The 26,222-nt window shown below is 40.0% G+C and overlaps 2 protein-coding genes across 6 annotated transcripts in view; both read left to right on the top strand.

Moving 5' to 3' along the window:
- Positions 1-10,885, top strand: part of LOC130918743 (gastrula zinc finger protein XlCGF57.1-like) — a 56,171-nt gene extending 45,286 nt beyond the window's left edge. The window contains exon 3 of the mRNA XM_057840743.1: positions 9,194-10,885. Coding sequence (XP_057696726.1) covers positions 9,194-10,735 — 1,542 coding nt within the window. The 3' untranslated portion in view covers positions 10,736-10,885. The remainder of the gene's footprint in view (positions 1-9,193) is intronic.
- Positions 9,500-24,672, top strand: LOC130918835 (gastrula zinc finger protein XlCGF28.1-like). 5 transcript variants are annotated; one of them, XM_057840975.1, is made up of 2 exons: positions 9,500-9,617; positions 22,900-24,672. In XM_057840975.1, the coding sequence occupies exon 2, from the start codon at positions 22,981-22,983 to the stop codon at positions 24,172-24,174; it is 1,194 nt and encodes a 397-aa protein (XP_057696958.1). In that variant the 5' UTR covers positions 9,500-9,617; positions 22,900-22,980; the 3' UTR covers positions 24,175-24,672. The 5 variants fall into 5 exon arrangements, 4 of the variants coding, with proteins under 4 accessions (XP_057696958.1, XP_057696940.1, XP_057696951.1 ...); XR_009063843.1 differs by lacking the exons at positions 9,500-9,617; positions 22,900-24,672 and adding exons at positions 12,804-13,727; positions 19,528-20,453; XM_057840957.1 differs by lacking the exon at positions 9,500-9,617 and adding an exon at positions 12,804-13,727.
- The last annotated feature ends 1,550 nt before the right edge of the window (positions 24,673-26,222 follow it).

The raw sequence follows: 26,222 nt of genomic DNA, 5'->3' as shown, positions 1-26,222 counted from the left end.
GGCATCGTTGGTTCCATGCAAGTGTGTGTTGTCCACAGCAGGTGAAATTGAAATCAATAAAAAGGAAGCAACTAGATATTAAACATTTAAAAAACTATGTTTTTGAATGAAATTTACAAAAAGTCCTCAAGCATCCTCATTCACTCATTCATTATTACTTACATTTTCACATGATAATATATGTTCACATAATTTAACGATATGGAATAATTCAACATGAATGCAAAGACTTAAAGGATCTGATTTTACATACTATGTCGTCAACGGTGTACTGCACGCATGCTATTTTTAGACCGTGACGTCGCATCGTAAAGCGGAAGTAAAGCCGAAGTGAGACATTATAGACCAGGGGTCAGCAACCTTTTTGGTGTGGCGTGCCGCTTTCAAATTTTCTTGTCAATCAGTGTGCCACACCAAGATTAATGACGCACATCCAAATTTTTATATCCAACAGAACTGTAATTTTACTCCAAAGAAAACAACATGAACATACGTTGAAATCTTACAACTACCATTCTTCTTTATCAAATAACTAAAAAATAAAAGTATATTGTAGAAAATATCAAAACCTGAGCATCATCTTATGTAAACATATCACACACACACACAACCCAGCAAGAAAAGGGGAACAAGCGTGATTCTCAGTGCAGGTCTCTCACAGTACAGAGCGGGCTGTTTTAACCTTCAAAGTCAGGCGACTACTTTGTCTTTTTCACTAACAGTGAATTCTATGCACAATTTTAGATTTTATATAACAAATACAAAAGATGACTACCTTAATGTGAGCCCTGGCCCTGTTTTCCATGAATTTCATGTTTCGTCTCGTAGTTGCGTTTGACACTTGTTGTGCGACACACACACAACGCTCCCGAGGCATAATGCACAGAGCAAGCGGAAGTAACCAGCCAACCAGTTGTTACCGGCACCCCCAAGGGGCCGCTGTCCCCTACAGTATGACCAGCTTACTAGTTAAGCGTAAGAAAAAGAGAGGCAGGGAGCAAGTTGTTGAGAGAGAGTTGTGCGAAGAGCGCCATGAAAAGTGGCTGTGTCCCATGCTGGTTTTAGTTTTGTTAATAAAAGTCTCCAGCAAAATACCATCCAACGTGTCACTGAGTTTTTATACACATCACCACCTCTCTGAAGTAAGCACCGGGCGAATCGACGACAACAAGCTACGTTAATCGCCTGTCCACCACACCCAACGGTGCAGAGTTGCAATTACCAAAAAGTGCAGTTGGTAACACAGTGTACTTCCGCCAGCTCTCTGATTGGTCGGCTTCGTGACATGTTAGTAGCGTGGGCTGAATTAAACGCGCAGAGAAAAAAAAAATCCGACAAGCACAGGAGTCGAGAAATTGGGGAAGAGCTGGAGGTGTGCCCAAAATCCATTATTACTCGCATATAACGCCACAGGCAGAGTGGGTGAGAGGGGCGGTCCCGTAAAGCCCCTAAATAACAGGGCGCGCAACTGAAAATGCCTTAATTTCCGGTAAAAAGGCACATTGTAAATGGGCTCGCTTCCGCTATCCAAACAGCTAAACATGAAAAGGTTCACACTCCGGATGTTTTCAGTAATCCTTTATGTGTCCGTTTTCTTTTTTATGAAACTAAAACAATGAAAATATACATGCAATCAGCAACAATGCTGCAAATAACAAAAATGCCATCCATATACGCAAACACAATTAGCCTGTATTCAGTAGTTCTTAATTAGAAATATCAAACACATTTCCCCTCAAACATACAACCTGAAGACAATATAAAGAGTGTAATTCTCAATTTGACAACAAAATACTCACAGACGTTGCTCTAAAGAACACAAATGCCACTCAAGTTGTGAGAGTGGAGCTGCCATGTAACACACTGAATCCCATTTGAAGAACTTCCTATTTGCATTTTTCTTCTACTGTTTTGGAACCAATAAATAAAACGGCCACAAGATGGGGCGCTTGAGCAAGTGATAAAGATACAACCGACAATAAACATAACACACATTTTTTTTTTTTTTTTGCCATGCCCTCGCGTGTCACTCGTTAACCCTTCGCGTGCCAGTGCTGACATGCGTGTCATAGGTTGCCGACCCCTGTTATAGACCCTACTCGCCAACGTCACAAAATGACGTGTCGCTGTATCCGGCAGCCATATTGTCCGTCATTGCTTAGCCCTATTCTCAATGGTTTCAATTAGTCGTGCAATTTATAGAGCAATTCATGGAAGCCCCGGTGTTATCTGACGCTGTAAACTCATTGGATGCGTTGCATAAAAGGCGTTATGTGGAAAAGCTTCAGTTTATCCATTCGCCAGATCCACATTTGATGCCTAAATCGATGTTTTTCGACCCGCTGTCTCCGCCGTCTCTGCCTGACATCTGCTACCCTGATATCTACAACTATCTTGTCCACACAAAATCAGCCTATTCTCACGAATGTTTGAAAAACTTTAAGAGCAGCACTCTAAGCAACATTACCCCGTGTGACCCTTTACTTCCAATTTTCTAAAATGGCGACAATCAAAAAAAAAATAAAAAGTTGACTGCGATGCGTCAAGGATAGGTGCATATTGGACTATTTCTTCAATAAAATACACAACTGTGTCTGCCTCATTTGCAAAGAGACAGTTGGGGAAGATATGCAACGAGAAATGAAAGCAACTTGAAGCTAATTTAATTTCACAGCAGCAGTATTTCGCAAGAGCCCGAGGGTCGAAAGAGAACGCCACAAAAGCGAGATTGTTGAAATTATGAATTAAAAAAAAATAATAATAAAGCAAATGTGAAACACAGAAGGGCTTGCTAAAATTTCTTTAAATGTATTGTTCTTCGGAAATCAGCCCAGGTAGCCCCCCACATTTTTACCACACCAAATCTGGCCCCCTTTGCAAAATGTTTGGACACCCGTTCAACCGATGATCCGTAGACGAGGCCAGCTTCTTTCACTTGTTACCAGCTTAATATTATTCAAAAAATAAAGATGGTGGAAGACATAAGCATCTTGAATTTGAAACGGTATGTTGTCGGCGATTAGCCTCGCAATAATCTTAATTGTGGTTGTCAGCCCAAAACCCTCTAAATATATATTAAATGCATCTTACCAGATATAAAATGACTACTACATAATCTGTGGTAATCGTTTGGAGCCCAGTTTTCTCGTCGAATTGCAGCAGTCCATCTCGCTCTCCTCTCCAGGTCTCTCGGAATACGGTAGAACTTCAAGTCTCTCCATCTATCTTCTCTGTTACTGTAACCAAACGCCACACACGCCTTCACCATTTTGATTATTAATGTTAACGAGCAGAAAAACACACCATAATAGGAGGAATTTATGTAGCGGTAATGCATCAACACGACGAGTTGACGGACAATATGGTGCGGGGGCGTGGTTGTGACGTCATGTGAGTAGGGTCTATAGACCCACCCTCGTATAGAAACAGTGTATTTTGTGCTACTTTTAGCTGGTAATCTTTCAAAAACGAACAAACCGATCACTCATTGTGTTTTTGGAACTTGTAGAAATGACTCTAGACCAGGGGTGTCCAAACTTTTTGCAAAGGGGGCCAGATTTGGTTTGGTTTGGGGGGCCGACCTTGGCTGACGTCCTTTACGTAGAACAATATATATAAGCACATTTTTAGCAAGCCATTCTGTGTGTCACATTTGCTTTATTTTTTTTAAATTAATAATTTCAACAATCTCGCAACTAGCCTTTGTGGCGTTCTCTTTTGACTCTTGGGCTCTTGCGAAATACTGCTGATGTGAAATTAAACTAGCTTCAAGTTTGCTTCAATTTCTCACTGCGTATCTTCCCTATCATCTTGTCGTACATGTCAGAGTGTCTTGTTTGGTATTATCGCCTCACATTGAACTTTTTAAAAACAGCTACTGTCTCTTTGCAAATGAGGCAGACCGAGTTGTTGCGTATTTTAGTGAAGAAATAGTCCAATTTCCACCTATCCTTGAAGCGTCGGCCGTCGTAGTCAACTTTCTTTTTTTTTTGTCGATTGTCGCCATTTTAGAAAATTGGAAGGGTCACATGGGGTAATGTTGTTTAGAGTGCTGCTGCCTTTTAGCGGGTAAATGAGGAGCAGCATTTAGTGTGTAAGCTACTCCGTATGCTGGTAGCAGCACCGCTGACCAATTTATTAAGTCTGTGCGTGCCAGACGTAATTGATTTTATGACAGAGGCTGAGGGGCCGGATGAAATTTGACCGCGGGCCGCATTTGGCCCCCAGGCCGGACTTTGGACATGTCTGCTCTAGACATTGCGAGACATGAAGGATGTTTTCTTCATACGTTTCCGGAAACCAAAAACTGTGAAAAAAATGTGATGACCGAATCAACTTGCGCGGACTTTAACACCAGCTCGGTGAATCCATTCGCATTTCATATGCAGTAAACATTTTGTTGGTTTGGCATGGTCTTTCAGAGGACAAAGAGGTAAGCCATTTTTATATTTTTAACTTATTTTTTTTAGCGTAACGTTGTGCCGTACTGCTTCTGTTTAACAGTGAATGACCTGAAAAGAATTACAATGGTATCTGGCTGCCACTGTTACCGTTTCTGTTATATATATTTATTAGGGCTGTCAAACGATTAAAATTTTTAATCGAGTTAATTACAGCTTAAAAACTAATTAATTGTAATTAATCGCAATTAATCGCAATTCAAACCATCTACGAAATATGCCATATTTTTCTGTAAAAATTATTGTTGGAATGGAAAGATAAGACACAAGATGGATATATACATTCAACATACGGTACATAAGGACTGTATTTGTTTATTATAACAATAAATCAACAAGATGGCATTAACATTATTAACATTCTGTTAAAGCGATCCATGGATAGAAAGACTTGTAGTTCTTAAAATATAAATGTTAGTACAAGTTATAGAAATTTTATATTAAAACCCCTCTTAATGTTTTCGTTTTAATAAAATTTGTAAAAATTTCAATCAAAAAAATAAACTAGTTGCCCGCCATTGTTGATGTCGATAATTACTTACACAATGCTCATGGGCGCTGAAGCCTATAAAATCAGTCGCACCCAAGCGCCAGCAGAGGGCGGCAAAACTCCATAAAACAATTAACATGTGGGCATTCCTCTGTACTGTCATTTAAATCTGTCTGAGCGGGGCATGTGCGTTAATTGCGTCAAATATTTTAACGTGATTAATTTAAAAGAATAATTACTGCCCGTTAACGCGATAATTTTGACAGCCCTAATATATATATAACAACTTTAGTGAGGGGGAAGTGTAAATAAATTCCAGAATTAAGATTTGTTATCAATGAAAAAATTAAAAGTGTTCGTTGGCTGTCACTGAGTAGCATTTGCGATCGCTACGCGAGACAAACAATATAAATTACCCCCAAGACCGGTCAGAGATGTAGGACAACCAGAGGATATATAAGAAAGACAGGGCTGATGGTAAAGGATAGCTTGTTGAAACAGGAGAATTTCATTGTCAGTCGCGTCGATAAAAAAGCTAAGGCTATGCTTAGGTTGGCTCGTTTTTTTCGTCTTTTTCAGCCTTCGACACTCAAGCCATCTCTTCAACTGCACATCATTTTCGGAGAGAATTGGTAGGTTTAGCTCTGTAAACATCTCCTTCGTACACGATTTCCATTAATTTCCTATTAGGGACAAACGTTGGCTTGTCCCTACTTAGCAACAGCAGCTAATATCATGAATATTAATGAACGGAAGTGACGTGTTGCTTGCAGTACGCCATTCAGTGTCAATCTGTCAAGTGGGTTGCCTGTAGGGATTTTTAATGTCCAGCAGGTGTCAGTATTCAATGACACAGTATCCACACTGCGTCAACACAGAGTGTCACTGTGTCAACACCCTTCATGATGTCTCACGGACCCATCACTACTATAAAGATGATCGACACGGCAGGACAGTATTAACTCAGCGTCTTTATTTCTAGCGCGGGGCGCCAGGAAACTCTCGTGTTTAATTTAACACGTCCTACCACAACACAACCCTGGAGAAACTAATATGCAAATAGGATAAAATAAAATTATACAACATAAATAATGAATATAAAGGAATTCTGCATGACATTTGAAAACATAACTATATAATAAAATACATAATAGCCTATATAAATAAAATAAATTGAAATGAGCCAAAACACCAATAATGAAATTATAACAATGCACAATGGCGTACCCCAAGGCAACACGTCACTTCTGCTCATTAATATTCATGGCGTTAGCTACTGTTGCTAAGGGGGAACACGCTATCGTTTGTCCCCAATAGGAAATGAATGGAAATCGTGTACGAAGGAGATGTTTACAGAGCTAAACCTAACAATTCTCTCTGAAAATGATGTCCCTGGTGCCAAATTCACTGGCAAAGATATAGAAGAACATAAAAATGTTCAGTTAAAGAGATGGCTTGAGTGTCGAGGGGTGAAAAAGATGAAAAAAACAAGATGACCTAAACATAGCCTTCGCTTTTTTTTTATCGACACCTTTTTCTTACGCGACTGACAATGACATTCTCCGGTTTCAACAAGCTGTCCTTTACCACCAGCCCTATCTTTCTTATATATTATATCCTCTGGTTGTCCTACGTCTCTGATCGTTCTTGGGGGTAATTTATATTGTTAGTTGTGTGTAGCGATCGCAAATGCTACTCAGTGACAGCCAACAAACACTTTTAATTTTTTCATTGATAACAAATCAACACACTGCGTAGCTTGGTCAAGTTTTTCTGTGTTTGGACGTCTGGACAAGGCATCAGCATTGGCATGCTGTTTACCTTCCCGATGCATGATGGTGAAATCATATATGTCCAATTCAAGAATCCATCTATTTCTTCTGCCTGTTGGATCATTGTCAACTGCATGTTTCTTTAGAGTCAAAAGTGGCTTATGGTCAGTGATCACAACAAAAGAACTGCCAGAAAGAAAATGTTTAAAATGGCTTACAGACCAAACAACGGCATACAATTCACGATCAAAAGTAGACCATTTTTTCCCTGTAGCACTCAAACTGTGGCTTGTATATGCAATAACATGTTCTTTTCTGTCCAGTTTTTGAGATAACACTGACCCAATGCCCTCTAGTGACGCATCAGTGTATAGCAGGAAAGGTTGAGAAAAGATACGATGTGCCAGAACCAGGGGTTAATTTGTGCCGGAACATGCCGGAACATGTTCCGGTACCTCTTGGTTTTAGAATCCACGTGTTCCGGGACTTATTTAGTCCATTCCGGTACCTTTTGAGTGTAAATATTCATGATAATACTATGCCGGGTGTTTTAGAGGAGAGCGCAAAGTGATAAACGTCTCCTTTAACGATGTCGCCCTCTTCAGTCCATTACGCCACGACGTGCAATAGTTTGAAGCACGGAGCACACGATAAATAAGACTGGAAACCAACCACCACTCTAAAGTCATGGTTGCCCAAACTTTTCATAGAGCATTTGGGCTTAACAGAAAACAGTTGCTTTAAATTGTAACATTTGCTAGGTGAAAGCTTGGCAGCGAAAATAACACAGGAACCTTGACGCTTTTTACCCCCTCATTTTATTCTTCTTTCCGCCACCCTAATGTAAAATACACAACAAGTCACTGGAGGGCGGCTATGCAGTCCACCAATCGGAGCGTCGTGCTGGCGCACCAATAAGAGCCCATAATATTATATAAAAAAAAGTTGTTGTTTTTTTAATTCATAAAATAATAATAATAATGTGCATAAATTCATTTTTTTAAAAAAAACCCTAGGACTGTATGCTGTTTATTTAAAAAAAAAAAAAAAAAAAAAAACGTCATTTGAAAGAGTCGGAGAAATTACGCCCCTCCCCGACATACTAAAAAAAAAAAAAAAAAAAACTTCGGCGGCATCTGGAAAGCACGAAGCCAGGAATCGGATTAAACATTATTTCAACATGCCAAAAAGGCAATTGAATTTACAGTTTTTCTTTCAAAAAAAAAAAGGAAGATTCAAAACGAGTCAAAAAAGCCACAGCCGGCGAACAGGGAAGCTGCAGCAAACATGCTAACAGTGAGAAGCAGGTGCAGCAGGAGGCTAGTGCCGCAGCAGGTAGCCAGGTTCACGGGGAGCCAGCCAAGCAGAAGGCTACTACCGTGGCAGCAGCTGGTCAGGTAATAATTGTAAATTGTTGTCATAGCATTTATACCATGGATATTATCTGAAATTGAGGCTTGTAAGTCCCACAGTATGACAAGTGGGCATTTGCGTGTTGTTTTTGACAGCAGTTTTTGTCTGTGTTCCGGGACCTGTGCATGTCTAGCCATCCCTGCGCTGTCATATGTACTTTGCGTTCCGGCACCTTATGATTTACAAATTAAGCACTGGCCAGAACTGATGGGTTTGCAAAACAATATTTTAGAGACTGAAATGCATCTTCACACTCAACTGTCCATTTGAAAATAGCACCTTTGTGAGTGAGTGCGCTTAAAGGGGCAGAAATGATGGAAAAGTTCTTGACAAACCTCCTATAGTTGGCGCATAATCCAACAAAAGATCTCACTCTCAATCACATCAACTCGCCCAAAGTATTCGACCACAATTGGAAACGGGACAAAAGGTGTTGCCTCTGGATGCTTCGATTGTAACAAATATGCGCACAGGGTCTTTCCTCTCTCACACTCGGCTTCTTCGTGGGCGCAAATGGCTCTTCCTTGTGTGTGTGTGTGTGTGTGTGTGTGTGTGTGTGTGTGTGTGTGTGTGTGTGTGTGTGTGCGTTCATCTTAGCATGAACAAATACGTTCTTCGTGTGTCGTGTGTAAGACAACCCTGATTACTAACACGACCCCCTCTTTTTCAAGACTCAAGTTTGAAAAAAGACTTTTTGAACACCAAATTAATTTTTATACAGAAAATAATTACAGTACATCTAAAACAAATTATTATAACAATATACTTGAGAGAAAAAGCATGTTATTTTGCCTCATTTAAATACGGTAAATGCGCTCTGACTTGCAAGCCTTGCGTGCGGAAGTACTACCTGCCCTACATTTCCTACGCCAAAATAAAAGCATGCATCACAAAACAAAAGTCAACATGATAAAAAAATAGACTGGAGACTCCAGCGTCCTAAAGTTGAAATGACATCAGTCGGGTACGTCGTAACCCGGGGACTACCTGTTTTTCTTTCTATATTCGCTCTATATCTCCGACGTCATCAAATCACGTAATTTTTTTTCCCCACCCAGAGTCCCGCAAACGTCACTGTAGAAGAACTTCCCCCTGAGAAGCACAATCCCGTCCATGTTAAACAGAAGGAGGAGCCTGACATGCCGTTGATTAAACAGGAGGCGGAGCCAGAGACCTCTGACCTCAAAGAAGAAAAACAGGAAATTGAAATCCTCAATTTTCCAACGGGTGTCGGTGTGAAGAGCGAAGAAGACGAAGGAACAAGCGAAGAGAGCAGAGCAGCGAACCCTTTGAGCGACAGCTCATTACAGCACCAGACAACAAAAGGAGAGCAACCGTACAGCCTCTTAGCTCCGCTTTTGGACAGCGATGACATAACGTCACATTCTTCTGACTTTAATACTGATGAGGAAGAGGACGACTTTGACCAAAATGCTTCAAAATCCTTAGACAAGTCATCATTTCAAAGAGACGCAAAGAAAGGTGTGGTTGAAAAACGTTTTCCCTGCTCACTTTGTGATAAAACATTTCCTTGTAAACGCTACTTAAGGGCACACATGCGTAGACACACTGGAGCGAAGCCTTTTGCCTGCACACTTTGTGATAAAAAATTCTTCGGGAAGGCAAATTTAAACAGTCACACAAGAACACACACTGGAGAGAAACCTTTTGCCTGCACACTTTGTGGTAAAAGATTCACTGAGAAGGGTAGTTTAAGCAAACACACAAGAACACACACTGAAGAGAAGCCTTATGCCTGCACACTTTGTGATAAAAAATACATCGTGAAGGCAAATTTAAACATTCACACAAGAACACACACCGGAGAGAAGCCTTTTGCCTGCACACGTTGCGATAAAAGATATTTCAATAACAGTGGTTTAAAGAGACACACAAGAACACACACTGAAGAGAAGCCTTATGCCTGCACACTTTGTGATAAAAAATTCTTCGGGAAGGCAAATTTAAACAGTCACACAAGAACACACACTGGAGAGAAACCTTTTGCCTGCACACTTTGTGGTAAAAGATTCACTGAGAAGGGTAGTTTAAGCAAACACACAAGAACACACACTGAAGAGAAGCCTTATGCCTGCACACTTTGTGATAAAAAATACATCGTGAAGGCAAATTTAAACAGTCACACAAGAACACACACCGGAGAGAAGCCTTTTGCCTGCACACGTTGTGGTAAAAGATTCACCCGTAAGGGAGATTTAAACACACACACAAGAACACACACTGGAGAGAAGCCTTTTGCCTGCACACGTTGTGGTAAAAGATTCAACCATAAGGGAAATTTAAACATTCACACAAGAACACACATTGGAGAGAAGCCTTATGCCTGCACACTTTGTGATAAAAAATACTCCAGGAAGGGAAAATTAAACATTCACACAAGAAAACATACTGGAGAGAAGCCTTTTGCCTGCACACTTTGTGGTAAAAGATTCACCGGGAAGGGAGATTTAAACATTCACACAAGAAAACATACTGGAGAGAAGCCTTTTGCCTGCACACTTTGTGGTAAAAGATTCACCCGTAAGGCAGATTTAAACGAACACACAAGCACACACGCCTTATGCCTGCACACTTTGTGATAAAAAATACTCCAGGAAGGGAAAATTATACATTCACACAAGAACACACACTGGAGAGAAACGTTTTGCCTGCACACTTTGTGATAAAAAATACTCCACGAAGGATAATTTAAACATTCACACAAGAACACACACTGGAGAGAAGCCTTTTGCCTGCACAATTTGTGGTAAACAATTCGCCCAAAAGGGTAGTTTAAACAGTCACACAAGCACACACACCAGAGCGAAGCATTATGCCTGCACACTTTGTGATAAAAAATACGCCACAAAGGAATGTATAAACATTCATGTGAGAACACACACTGGAGAAAAGCCTTTTGCATGCTCACTTTGTGGTAAACGATTCGCTCGGAAAGAACATGTAGTAAGGCACGCAAGTAGCCACACTGAGTAAAAACCTTTGAATTCTAGCGTGTAAAAAAAAAAAAAAAATCCTGCATTTACAATGGAAAAAGCATTTCAATTATTATTATTATTATTCGGTTTTTCACGAGCCTCTTTCGAAAAAGTTGTTCATGATTTTTCAGGTGCTGTTCTTTTTTACAACTATCCAATTCATATATGGCGGAAAACAGACAAGGTTGAAATGGCAGTTTTTGCTCTTGCACCCTTCTTTAAAATAAACTGCTGTAAGCCAAAATAACTGTTGTGTTTGATAGAACAATATGTGTATATGCTGCCATAGCAGAATCATGACGCATTAAGCCCTTGAACTATTTTTAATATGTCCGTTTTACCCTGGAAACCCCCGTTTACAGATGTCGTGCAACCGCTTTTGTTTCAACCCAGTCAGAAAAAGAAGATAAGTAATTAGATTTATTATTCAAAATGTCTGTCATTTTTAGCTTAGAATAATTAATTGATGTCTAATACTTTGGTAATTTTTTTTTTTTTTTTTTAATCATTCACAAACAAATTACATCACAATGAAAAAAATGGGTGTCTGTAAATCAGTCACAGATATCTACCTTATAACTGTCGCTTCATTGTATTTTTTTTTTTTTTTTGATAGTCACATTTTCTCCGATATGTTAGATGATAAATAATCAATCCAAACAAAAATTGGGAGAAAAAAAAACGTTTAAAAGGGTAACTATATGAAAAAATCTCTACCACTGGTTGATGTCTGCGATTTCTGCATCACGACCCTTGTTATATTACCATGTTTCACCCATTGGTACAGTAGATTGGATAAAGTCAGTGTATACCTTTACGAAATATTTAAATTCTGAGCAAGGGCATGGGCTTGGTCTTCATATCGGTAGGGACAATATACTGTATAACCTGCTTGTCCACTTTTTGCTGAGGATGGGACATTAATTACACCAAACATATGGGTAAATGGGGGTCAAGGCTGCATTTCTCACCAATATGAACCTAAATAATTGACTAAATGATCAATGCAAAATAAATACTATACTAACCTTTACACTGCAAATTTATAATGTCATAATCTGATCATTTTTGTTAAATCTAGTCAAATAATTTTCTTCATCTTTTTTTTTTTTTTGATTGTGAAAGGTTAGTTCACAGATTAATGCATCAGATTCTTCCACTTACTTTAAGTAAATATGACTATTTGTTTGTATTGAACCCATACATCTAAAAGTTGGCCATTTTTCACCCAAATCAAGAAAAAATTTCTTTCAGATAATGTTTTGAACAATATTCTTGAATTAATAACATTTCTGACAAATTTTTCTTTAGATTAAATAATAAAGATTAAATATACAAACTTTTTGCTTAAAATAAGTGTTAAACTTATTTTCAGATAGCTCTTATTTAAAGAAATCTAAGTAAAATCGACTAGAAGCACTGTAGCAGTAGCAAAATTAGTGGTGTGTTCCCCACCTCCATAACATTGACGTCTTTCTACATGACTTACAGTGGCTGCTTCTGGCGGAAAAAAACTTCCAATATTCCTCGTCTTTGAAGGGGGTGGCAGCATGTTGTATTTCTGTTGGGCTGTGAATACGTGTGTGTGGGGGGGTTCAAGTCATCAGCCCATCAAACGTGCGTTTGAGTAAAAAAGAAAATAGACTGGAACATTCAGCGAGTGAAAAGGGGTCAGTGTAAGTCTGAACATAATGAAAGTACTGTAATTCACTTAATATTGGTAAGATCAATTCTATCCTTACAACATATAGGGAGACAATCTAAATGACCTATATGACTGAAGTCATTATATAATGCAAATAAGGTTGCTTAAAAGTTGGTGGGGATAATTTGAGCATCCTGAAAAGTTGGTCGTGTTATGTCACTACCGGTGTTCGGCCATTCCTTACTACGCGGCGAAACGTCCTACACAATGCTCAGGGCGCTTGCGCATGCATCCAGACGCATGCGCACATCGCTTAGAATCGGCGAGTACTCACTATTTTTGTTTTTATTTAGTTATTTAGAACCTTTTCACTGCCTCAAAGATACTTTTTGCATGTATTACCCTCTCATACGTTTAACCATTGTGTTTTTTTTTTGTGTTAGCTTTGAAGCAGTTGACCACATTAGTCATCTAGCGTATTTAAACCGTCCTTATTTGATATAACTACATTTAAGTATTTTCTGCAGGCATTTTTTTAGTACGTTATTCCTGTTTGCATCTAAACAAAACGCGTTTAGAGCGCACGGTAGTACTTTAGGTGTCAAATTCGACTAATGTAGGACGTTTCGCCGATGTAGCATATTTTGGCAGAACACCGGCCCTATGCAAACCAACGCCCTTGATTCTGAGCCTTCAAATTGAGGTATTGATAATGATGACTAGAATTCGGATATGTTGATCATATTTATTGAATATTTTTTGACTCCAGTGATCAGGTAAAGTCGTGATGGAATTTCCAAACGCTTGATCTTCTTACGCTGAAGTTTCAGCACTTGAACGTTTCTACTTCCGGGTCCCTTGACGCAACCTCTATGTACCCATCCGGGGCTTGCTGTTCTTTCGTGTTCCATTCTCCAAACCAAACAACCTCCTTCAAAGCAATATAATTGGGTAAGTACCGGAGTGACAATTTAGTGGACTAAAAAGTAATTTTAAAGCATAGTGGAAGTCGTTTGGCTTTATGTTGAAGTTTCGCAGGCTTTCATATGTAACCCTTACTTTTCGTGGCTGTGAGGCTGTGGGTGGATCGGGTTACAGTTCTTATATTGTGGTGTATTTACTCAGTGTTCTCTACTATAAAGTATCAAGCATCAAGGAAATATAAGGTATTTAACCTGCTAGCATAGTGGTCAGAGCACTTACTTTCGTCCGCGACGCGTTGGGCGCGCGGGTGGCAGTCCTGGTCTGACTGCGTTGAACGGATTGCGTCGCACGCCGCGGCTCTTAAGAACATCGGAATATTATTAGTAACACTATTTTTTTTTGCTGGCGAAATGTCGCATTTGTACTTTCAGCCTGTCATATTCAAACAGTAGCCACCTCCACAATGCTGTTCAAAGCATTATTGGGCCAAGCATGAGAATGGCTTGGCTCTATACCAAACACAGGGATAGAGCCATTCCTTTACTTTCCCACAGTAGCTTTTTTTGGTAATTTATTAGAAATCGGTAATTAAGCTATAATTTATTTATTTTCCACTTCAATTCTTTTCTGATGGGCTATGGTAGCACTTCGATGACAAAGTGGGGAGTCAAGGAGACAATGCAACAGTAGATGAAATTGCAAAAGTGCAACGACGCATGGCTGAGCCCAACATGGCACGCAATGCAGATTTTTTTCAATACTGGAGGAGCCAATGGACATCTTATCCAAACCTGTTTTAACTGGCTAAGAAATTCTTGGTCATGCTGGCATCGTTGGTTCCATGCAAGTGTGTGTTGTCCACAGCAGAAATTGAAATCAATAAAAAGGAACCAACTAAATATTAAACATTTTTTAAAAAACTATGTTTTTGAATGAAATTTTAAAAAAGTCCTCAAGCATCCTCATTCACTCATGGATTATTACTTACATTTTCACATGATAATATATGTTCACATAATTCAAAGATATGGAATAATTCAACATGAATGCAAAGACTTAAAGGATCTAATTTTACATACTGTGTCGTCAATGGCGTACCGCACGCATGCTATTTTTAGACCGTGACGTCGCATCGTAAAGCGGAAGTAAAGCCGAAGTGGGACATTATAGACCCGCCCTCGCATAGAAACAATATATTTTGTGCTACTTTTAGCCGGTAATCTTTCAAAAACAAACATGCCGATCACTCATTGCTTTTTTGGAACTTGTAGAAATTACTCTAGACATTACGAGACATGAAGGATGTTTTCTTCATACGTTTCCGGAAACCAAAAACTCGGGAGGAAAAAATGTGAAGAGCGAATCAACTTGCGCGGACTTTAACACCAGCTCGGTGAATCCATTCACATTTCATATGCAGTAAACACTTTGTTGGGTTGGCATGGTCTTTCAGAGGACAAAGAGGTAAGCCATTTTTATATTTTTAACCTTTTTTTTTTTTTTTTTTTTAGCGTAACGTTGTGCCGTACTGCTTCTGTCTAACATTGAATGACCTGAAAAGAATTACAATGGTATCTGACTGCCACCTTTACCGTTTCTGTTATATATATATATATTAGGGCTGTCAAACGATTAAAATTTTTAATCGAGTTAATTACAGCTTAAAAATTAGTTAATTGTAATTAATCACAATTAATCGCAATTCAAACCATCTATAAAATATGCCATATTTTTCTGTAAAAAATTATTGTTGGAATGGAAAGATAAGACACAAGATGGATATATACATTCAACATACGGTACATATGGACTGTGTTTATTATAACAATAAATCAACAAGCTGGCATTAACATTATTAACATTCTGTTAAAGCGATCCATGGATAGAAAGACGTGTAGTTCTTAAAATATAAATGTTAGTACAAGTTATAGAAATTTTATATTAAAACCCCTCTTAATGTTTTCGTTTTAATAAAATTTGTAAAAATATCAATCAAAAAATAAACTAGTAGCCCGCCATTGTTGATGTCAATAATTACTTACACAATGCTCATGGGTGGTGAAGCCTATAAAATCAGTCGCACCCAAGCGCCAGCAGAGGGTGGCAAAACCCCATAAAACACAATTAACATGTGGGCATTTCTCTGTGCTGTCATTTAAATCTGTCTGAGCGGGGCATGTGCGTTAATTGCGTCAAATATTTTAACGTGATTAATAAAAATTAAAAAAAATTACCGCCCGTTAACGCGATAATTTTGACAGCCCAATTTTGTCCCCAATAGGAAATGAATGGAAATCGTGTACGAAGGAGATCTTTACAGAGCTAAACCTACCAATTCTCTCTGAAAATGATGTGCCTGGTGCCAAATTCACTGGCAAAGATGTGGAAGAACATAAAAATGTTCAGTTGAAAAGATGGCTTGAGTGTCGAAGGCTGGTAAAACACGAATTAAGATCATTAATTAATTAAGATCATTGCTCGGCTAATCGCCGACAACATAAACGTATGTATGTAGTGAGAGTGCTATCGCTAAACCATATAAACATTAAAACCTCTAGCTCCATTGACAAATGACATGAAATACATTAGACTTGACAGTGGATGTTAGCAAGAACAAAATATTTTGGATTGAAAATTTCGTAACTCACCTTTCCAAGCACAAGATAGATTCCTGCCGAATTTTCGTGGACGAGGACCTGTTTCACCCAACCAGCAACAAAGTATTTATAAGCCTCCAAGCTCTTAAAGTTTTTCAAACTTTCGTGAGAATAGGCTGATTTTGTGTGGACAAGATAGTTGTAAATATCAGGGTATCTAGCAGAAGTCAGGCAAATACGGCGGAGACAGCGGGTCGAAAAACATCGATTTAGGCATCAAATATGGATCTGGCGAATGGATTAACTGAAGCTTTTCCACATAACGCCTTTTATGCAACGCATCAAGTGAAAATTATACAACATAAATAATGAATATAAAGGAATTCTGCATGACATTTGAAAACATAACTATATAATAAAATAAATAACAGCCTATATAAATAAAATAAATTGAAATGAGCCAAAACACCAATAATGAAATTATAACAATGCACAATGGCGTACCGCAAGGCAACACGTCACTTCTGCTCATTAATATTCATGGCGTTAGCTACTGTTGCTAAGGGAGAACACGCTATCGTTTGTCCCCAATAGGAAATGAATGGAAATCGTGTACGAAGGAGATCTTTACAGAGCTAAACCTACCAATTCTCTCTGAAAATGATGTGCCTGGTGCCAAATTCACTGGCAAAGATATAGAAGAACATAAAAATGTTCAGTTAAAGAGATGGCTTGAGTGTCGAGGGGTGAAAAAGATGAAAAAAACGAGCTGACCTAAGCATAGCCTTCGCTTTTTTTTTATCGACACCTTTTTCTTACGCGACTGACAATGACATTCTCCGGTTTCAACAAGCTGTCCTTTACCACCAGCCCTGTCTTTCTTATATATTATATCCTCTGGTTGTCCTACGTCTCTGATCGTTCTTGGGGGTAATTTATACTGTTAGTTGTGTGTAGCGATCGCAAATGCTACTCAGTGACAGCCAACAAACACTTTTAATTTTTTCATTGATAACAAATCAACACACTGCGTAGCTTGGTCAAGTTTTTCTGTGTTTGGACATCTGGACAAGGCATCAGCATTGGCATGCTGATTACCTTCCCGATGCATGATGGTGAAATCATATATGTCCAATTCAAGAATCCATCTATTTCTTCTGCCTGTTGGATCATTGTCAACTGCATGTTTCTTTAGAGTCAAAAGTGGCTTTTGGTCAGTGATCACAACAAAAGAACTGCCAGAAAGAAAATGTTTAAAATGGCTTACAGACCAAACAACGGCATACAATTCACGATCAAAAGTAGACCATTTTTTCCCTGTAGCACTCAAACTGTGGCTTGCAAATGCAATAACATGTTCTTTTCTGTCCAGTTTTTGAGATAACACTGACCCAATGCCCTCTAGTGACGTATCAGTGTGTAGCAGGAAAGTTTGAGAAAAGACACGATGTGCCAGAACTGATGGGTTTGCAAGACAATATTTTAGAGACTGAAATGCATCTTCACACTCAACTCTCCATCAAAAAATAGCACCTTTGTGAGTGAGTGCGTGTAAAGTGGCAGAAATTATGGAAAAGTTCTTGACAAACCTCCTATAGACCCCATTCACGTGACGTCACATTACCGCCCCCCTGACTGGTGCCGCTCATCGTGTTTACATATTACCGCTTCGTACATTCCTCCTATTACTGCGTGTTTGTCTGCTTGTCTAAGGACTCACCACCTAGTAAACGAAACCAAAAACCTTCCTGACAATCGTTAACATTAATTAATCAAAATGGTGAACCAGGTGAAGGCATGTGTGGCGGTTGGTTGTAGTAACTTTCGTTACTGTGTGCCCATTTTTAAAAGGGCAAATCTCTAAAGCAGCACGGTTTGCTTATCTCGATCCATGATGCGTTTGTGTCGACAGCCATCAGACAGCGAAGAAAATATCAATAGTCGTGATGCCAACATGATCGCAGACATCATCAGACACAGACTCCGATGCTCGTCGCCGCGGTCGCTAGAGCTGAGAATCTTTGGGCACCTAACGATTCGATTACGATTCAGAGGCTCCGATTCGATTATAAAACGATTATTGATGCACCCCCCTCCTTTTTTTTTTGTTTTGTTTTGTACATTAGTTCCAAAATTGTTCAAAAATACTCTCAGGCTAAACCAAACTACTATTTCAGTATCAAGTTAACATATAGCAGTAAACAAATATACAAAAATAACATTAAATAAAAAAACTCCAGTCCCCATTCTGTATCAGCAGCTTTAAACTACATTCAATTAATGTTGTGAATCAACCGTTAAAGTTGTTAAAATTGCTCCCGTTATTTCATAATTTCCCTTTTGTCTACTTTTGACATGTGAAAGTTTAAAAACTATTTTAAAGATAGATTCAAGTCAATATTTTACCGATTTAGGAGTATTTTAGATAAAAAGTTAATTAGGTTTGCTTGGAAGGTTCGCTACAAAAGCATTGCAGGAAAGTTTACTGCTTTAAGATGGCGGCCGTTTACTAACGCCCGCATCTAGCTTTTTGTAGATGTGCTGCTCCCGCTACCGAGTCTATATTGCATCTAGTCGTATATAAATGATATCTACCGTAACATTATGTAGCTGTACTTGTAGCAGCTTTTCGGCAGCAGTCAGGTATGTTGTTGTGTTTTTTTTATCTCGTGGCATGAGTTGAGCTAGAGCCGTGAGTTGAGCGTTGGCATTACCCGAGGGGCCGGTTAATGAGAAGCATGATGTTTAGCTACTCCCGCTCCGTTCCGTCCCGAAGACCGCGCGGCGCGCTGAGTGTGTTGTACTTCCGCTTTACTTGGCATATTTCAATAATCGGAATTTGGATGTTTGTGAATCGTTCTCGAATCTTCCACGGCCGAATCGCGAATAATCTAAGAATCGGAAATTTTGCACACCTCTAGCGGTCGCACAGCAAGAAGGTGAGTGCAACAACAGTTGTTGTGCCGAAAAATAGCCGCCCCGCGTGAAATGTCCCCCCTGACGGGAGCGCCCACACGGAAACGACTTTCTTGTACCGTGAATATGTATTATTTTACTCTGCTTGAACTAATAAATCTTGTACTGTGAATATGTATTACGAGGGGCTTTCAAAAAGTAATGCACTTAAGTGTATTGCTCGTGCAGGATTTTACCAATCTTGTTTATATTTCGAACAAACATGATAGGACACACCTTTTTGCGATTGTCATATGTGTTTTTCTTATTTTCAGATTTTTAAAGCTTTACCTAGCTTCCAAAATGGCTGCCGCTCTTGAAGCTCGTCAGAAACAAAGAGCTGTAATCAAATTCCTTGTTGCAGAGGGAGAAACCCCTCTGAGGATTCACAACCGGCTGGAAAATGTCTACAAGGATGTTACCGTAGACTATAGTACTGTAAAAAGACATGGGTATACCATTTTGAACCTGAATCTAAAAGGAGATGAATGGAATGGCGTCGCCCAAATTCACCAAGGACCAAAAAGTTCAAGGCCCAATAGTCAGATGGCAAAATTATGGCCACCGTTTTTTGGGATTCTCAAGGTGTAATCCTTGTGGATTTTTTGCCGAAAGGGGAAACCAATAACTCTGAGGAAAACATTGAGACTCTTAGAAAGCTCAAAGCAAGAATTCAACGTGTTCGGCCCAACTTGGACATGGCAAATGTGCTCCTCCAGCAGGACGATGCATGTCCTCACACAAGCATCAAGACCATGGAGGCCATCACTTCATTTGTATGGACTGTGATACCACATCTGCCATATTCTCCTGATTTGGCACCGTCAGACTACCACCTCTTTGGTCCAATGAAAGAAGGACTCCCGGGCAACCGATATGGCAATGACAATGAAGTGAAAACTGCTGTCAAGAATTGGCTTAGAGAACAACCGGCTGAGTTCTACAACAATGGTATACATGCCCTTGTTCATAGGTGGACTGTAGCTCTTGAGAGAGGTGGAGACTATGTGGAGGAGTAAAAATGTAATCCTCACACTTGTACCTTTCTTTTTTTATGTATAACACATGTTGCTATCATAATTTGTTTGTACATAATAAAGCTGGTTGCATTACTTTTTGAATACCCTTCGTATTTTACTCTGCTTGAACTAATAAATGTCATACCTGTGTGATTGTCATTGGGATATGGTCGTGAAAACCAGTAGACTAATACATTTGTGTTCAAAGATGGTTATGTGGCCCAGTCCACAATATGTTGCTAAAATACAGTACTAATATTTTGTGTAATTTAATTATTCAAAACTGATCTTACAGTTGTAAATCCATTACTGTAATGCGTCCATGAAAACATTTGATGTTTTCAATAAAGCGTTATAAATAAGCGCTCCTGTCAGGGGGGACATTTCACGCGGGGCGCTATTTTTCAGCACACACCGTCTTCGGCACACGCCGGCCCGTTGTCAAACCGCTGATCAAGTTTCATTTTACAATCGTGACAATGGTGACGCTCAGCTGCCCAAATGTCGGTTTATAGACCCCAATCACCAACGTCACACAATCACGTGATCGCTGTATTGTGCCGCCATATTGTCCGTCATTATGTGTCCGTATTGTCATTGATCGTAGTTTCTAAAGGTGGATTCACTTGCAAATTATGGACGCCCCGGTGCTTTCAGACGCTGTAAACTCATTGGATGAGTTGCATAAAAGTCGTTATTTGGAAAAGTTTCGGTCGATCCAGTCGCCAGATCCACATTTGATTCCCAAACCGATGTTTCCTCCCGTCCCGTGTGTCAGAGCTCGTCCTGAGACAGCAAAATTTCCAATCATACTCCAGTTTATGTCACGATGAGGAGTCGGGTACCCAAAATCGGCACCGGCCCGAATATAAACCGACATTTGGTCAGCTGAGCGTCACGGTTGTCACGATTGTAAAATGAAACTTGATCGACAACGGGCCGGTGTGTGCCGAAAAATGGCTGCCACGCGTGACGGAAGCGCTTATTTATTGACGTGAAAACTTCAAATGTTTTCATGGACGCATTACAGTAATGGATTTACGACTGTAAGATCAGGTTTGAATAATTGAATTGCACAAAATATTAGTACTGTATTTTAGTAACAAATGGTGGACTGGGCCACATAACCATCTTTGAACAGAAACGTATTAGTCTACGGGTTTTCACGACAATATCCCAATGACAATCACACAGGTATGACATTTATTACTTCAAGCTGAGTAAAAAAAAATATATTCACGGTACAAGAAAGTCGTTTCCGTGTGGGCGCTCCCGTCAGGGGGGACGTTTCACACAGGGCGGCTATTTGTCGGCACAACACCTGTTGTTGCGCTCACCTTCTTGCTGCGCGACCGTGACGACGAGCTTCGTAGTCTCCGTCTGATGATGTCTGCGATCGTGTTATATTGATGTTTTCGCCGCTGTCTAACAGCTGTCGACACAAACGCATCATGGACCGAGATAAACAAACCGTGCTGCTTTCGAGATTTGCCCTTCTAACAATGGGCACACAGCAACTACTAAAATGACCGTTTATCTTCTCTGTTACTGCAACCAACCACCACACATGCCTTCACCATTTTAATGAATCATTGTTAACGATTGTCAGGAAGGTTTTTGGGTTCGTTTACTCGGCGGTGATTCTTTAGACAAGCAGAAAAACACGCAGCAATAGGAAGAATGTACGTAGCGGTAATATGTAAACACGATGAGCTGACGGACAATATGGCGGCACCAGTCAGGGGGGCGGAGTTGTGACGTCACGTGATTGGGGTATATATTCGGGCCGGTGCCGGTTTTGGGTACCCGACTCCTCATAGTGACGTAAATTGGTGTATGATTGGAAATTTTGTGGTCTCAGGACGAGCTCTGACTCACGGGACCGGACGGGAGGAAACATCGAATTGGGCATCAAAAATGGATCTGGCGACTGGATCGACCGAAGCTTTTCCAAATAACAGCTTTTATGCAACTCATCCAATGAGTTTACAGCGTCTGAAAGCAACGGGGCTTCCATAATTTGCAAGCGAATCCACCTTTAGAAACTACGATCATTGACAATACGACACACAATGACGGACAATATGGCGGCACAATTCAGCGATCATGTGATTGTGTGACGTTGGTGATTGGGGTCTATGGTAAGAGCATAATCCAACAAAAGATCTCACTCTCAATCACATCAACTCACCCAAAGTATTCGACCACATTTAAAAACACACAAGAAACGGTACAAAAGGTGTTGCCTCTGGATGCTTCGAAAGTAACAAATGTGCGCGCAGGGTCTTCTCTCTCACACTCGGCTTCTTTGTGGGAGCAAATGCCTCCTTCTTGTGTGTGTGCGTGCGCTCATCTTTGCGTGAGCAAATACGTTCTTCGTGTGTAAATGCGCTCTGACTTGCAAGCCTTGCGTGCGGAAGTACTACCTGCCCTACATTTCCTTCGCCAAAATAAAAGCATGCATCACAAAACAAAAGTCAACATGATTAAAAAAAAAGACTGGAGACTCCAGCGTCCTAAAGTTGTCAGTCGGGTATGTCGTAACCCGGGGACTACCTGTTTTTCTTTCTACATTCTCTCTATATCTCCGACATCAGCAAATCACGTGATTTTTTTCCCCCCATCCAGAGTCCTGCAGACGTCACTGTAGAAGATCTTAACCCTGAGAAGCACAATCCCATCCACGGTAAACATAAGGAGGAGCCTGACATGCCGTTGATCAAAAAGGAGGCGGAGCCAGAGACCTCTGACATCAAAGAAGAAAAACAGGAAATTGAAATCCTCAAGTTTCCAATGGGTGTCGGCGTGAAGAGCGAAGAAGACGAAGGACCAAGCGAAGAGAGCGGAGCAGCGAACCCTATGAGTGACGGCTCATTTCAGCACCAGACAACAAAAGGAGAGCAACCGGACGGCTTCTTAGCTCCGCTTTCGGACAGCGATGACATAACGTCACATTCTTCTGACTTTATTACTGATGAGGAGGAGGATGACTTTGACCAAAATGCTTCAAAATCCTTAGAAAAGTCATCATTTAAAAGAGACGCAAAGGAAGGCGTGGTTGGAAAACGTTTTCCCTGCTCACTTTGTGATAAAATATTTCCTTGGAAATGCTACTTAAAGGCACACATGCGGAGACACACTGGAGAGAAGCCTTTTGCCTGCACACTTTGTGGGAAAAGATTCCCCAAGCAGGCAACTTTAAAAATTCACACAAGAACACACACTGGAGAGAAGCCTTTTGCCTGCACACTTTGTGGTAAAAGATTCATCGCGAAGGGTGGATTAAAGAAACACAGAAGGACACACACTGAAGAGAAGCCTTATGCCTGCACACTTTGTGATAAAAAATACTTCGCGAAGGCAAATTTAAACATTCACACAAGAACACACACTGGAGAGAAGCCTTTTGCCTGCACACTTTGTGGTAAAAGGTTCACAAAGCAGGGAAATTTAAACATTCACACAAGAACACACACTGGAGAGAAACCTTTTGTCTGCACATTTTGTGGTAAAAGATTCACCCATAAGGGAGATTTAAACAAACATACAAGCACACACACCGGAGAGAAGCCTTATGCCTGCACACTTTGTGATAAAAAATACTTCAGGAAGGCAAAATTAGACATACATACAAGAACACATACTGGAGAGAGGCCTTTTGCCTGCACACTTTGTGATAAAAGATTTGTCGAGGAGGGTGGTTTAAAGAAACACACAAGAACACACACTGGAGAGAAGCCTTATGTCTGCACACTTTGCGATAAAAGATTTTCTCAGAAGACTTATTTGAAAATACATAAGCGCTCACACACTGGAGAAAAGCCTTTTTCATGCTCACTTTGTGGTAAAGGATTCGCTCAGAAAGGAAATTTAGTAAGGCACGCAAGAATCCACACTGAGTAAAAACGTTTGAATTCTAGCGTGTGAGAAAATATTTTTGATTCCTGTATGTACAATGGGAAAAGCATTTCAATTAATTTATCCCGTTTCTCACGAGCCTCTTTTGAAAAAGTTGTTAATGATTTTTCAGGTGCTGTTCTTTTTTACAACTATCCAATTCATATATGGCGGAACACACAGACAAGGTTAAAATGTCAGTTTCTGCTCTTGCACCCCTCTTTAAAATAAACTGCTGTATTTTAAGCCAAAACAACTGTTGTGTTTGATAGAACAATATGTCTATATGCTGCCATAGCAGAATCATGGCGCATTAGGCCTCCAAACTATTTTTAATATGCCCGTTTTACCCTGGAAACCCCCGTTTACAGATGTTGTGCAACCGCTTTTGTTTCAATCCAGCCAGAAAAAGAAGGTAGGTAAGTCGATTTATTATTCGAAATGTCTGTCATTTTTAGCTAAGAATCATTAATTGATGTCTAATATTTAGTTAAAAAAATAAAAAAAAAAAAACGACTTTAAAAAATTGTTCACTTGTATATTTTAAACTTTTAAACAAATTTCGTCACAATGAAAAGAATGGGTGTTTGTAAATCTGTCACAGATATCTACCTTATAAATGTCGCTTAATTGTATTTTTTTTGTGGGTCACGTTTTCACCGATATGTTGGATGATAAATAATCGATCCAAACAAAAATTGGGGGGAAAAAAAACATTTAAAAGGGGAACCATATGAAAAAGAAAATCTCTACCACTCCTTGATGTCTGCGATTTCTGCATCGCGACCCTTGTTATATTACCATGTTTCACCCATTGGTACAGTGCATTGGATAAAGTCTGTTGTGGTGACCCTTTGTGTGACATAATTCACTCACGGAACTTGTGTGTACATTTGGCCGAGTGCGTTACCGGCTACGTCACAGTCACATGACAGATACTAAACATCCGTGCGCGTTCCGGCTGAGTTGAGAGGTTACTGAGAGTCCCAAGCGGCCGGACACAGCAAGTCGTCTGCTCAACGGGCCAACAAGACTCCCGCATCGCATCCCGCCACACTGTAGGCCTATAGACCCTACTCACATGACGTCACAACCACGCCTCCACGCCATATTGTCCGTCAACTCGTTGTGTTGACGCATTACCGCTACGTAAATTCCTCCTATTATGGCGTGATTTTCTGCTCGTTAACATTAACAATCAAAATGGTGAAGGCGTGTGTGGCGGTTGGTTGCAATAACAGAGAAGATAGACGGAGAGACTTGAAGTTCTACCGTATTCCAAGAGACCCGGAGAGGAGAGCGAGATGGGCTGCTGCAATTCGACGAGAAAACTGGGCTCCAAACGATTACCACAGATTATGTAGTAGTCATTTTATATCTGGTAAAATGCATTTAAGATATATTTAGAGGGTTTTGGGCTGACAACCACAATTAAGATCATTGCAAGGCTAATCGCCGACAACATACAGGTTCAAATTCAAGATGCTTATTTCTTCCACCATCATTACATTTTGAATAATATTTAGCTGGTACCAAGTGAAAGAAGCTGGCCTCGTCTACGGATCACCAGTTAAACAGGTGTGTCCAAACCTTTTGCAAAGGGGGCCAGATTTGGTGTGGTAAAAATGCGGGGGGCTACCCTGGCTGATTTACATAGAACAATATATTTAAACAAATTTTAGCAAGCCCTTCTGTGTGTCACATTTGCTTTATTATTTTTTTTAATTCATAATTTCAACAGTCTCGTCTTTGTGGCGTTCTCTTTCGAGACTCGGGCTCTTGCGAAATACTACTGCTGTGAAATTAAACTCGCTTCAAGTTGCTATAATTTCTCACTGCGTATCTTCCCTGTAATGTCGTACATGTCAGCGTGTCTTGTTCGGTAATATCATTATCGCGTCACATCGAACTCTTTGAAAACAGCGACTGTCTTTTTGCAAATGGGGCAGACACAGTTGTTGCGTGTTTTATTGAAGAAATAGTCCAATATCCACCTATCCTTGAAGCGTCGGCCATCGCAGTCAACTTTTTTTTTTTTTAATTGAATGTCGCCA

This window comes from Corythoichthys intestinalis, chromosome 1, assembly GCF_030265065.1.
Source record: "Corythoichthys intestinalis isolate RoL2023-P3 chromosome 1, ASM3026506v1, whole genome shotgun sequence".
In the NCBI taxonomy this organism is placed as follows: domain Eukaryota; kingdom Metazoa; phylum Chordata; class Actinopteri; order Syngnathiformes; family Syngnathidae; genus Corythoichthys; species Corythoichthys intestinalis.
Note: the sequence above shows the minus strand (reverse complement) of the source record. Positions and strands in the feature narration are given on the sequence as shown.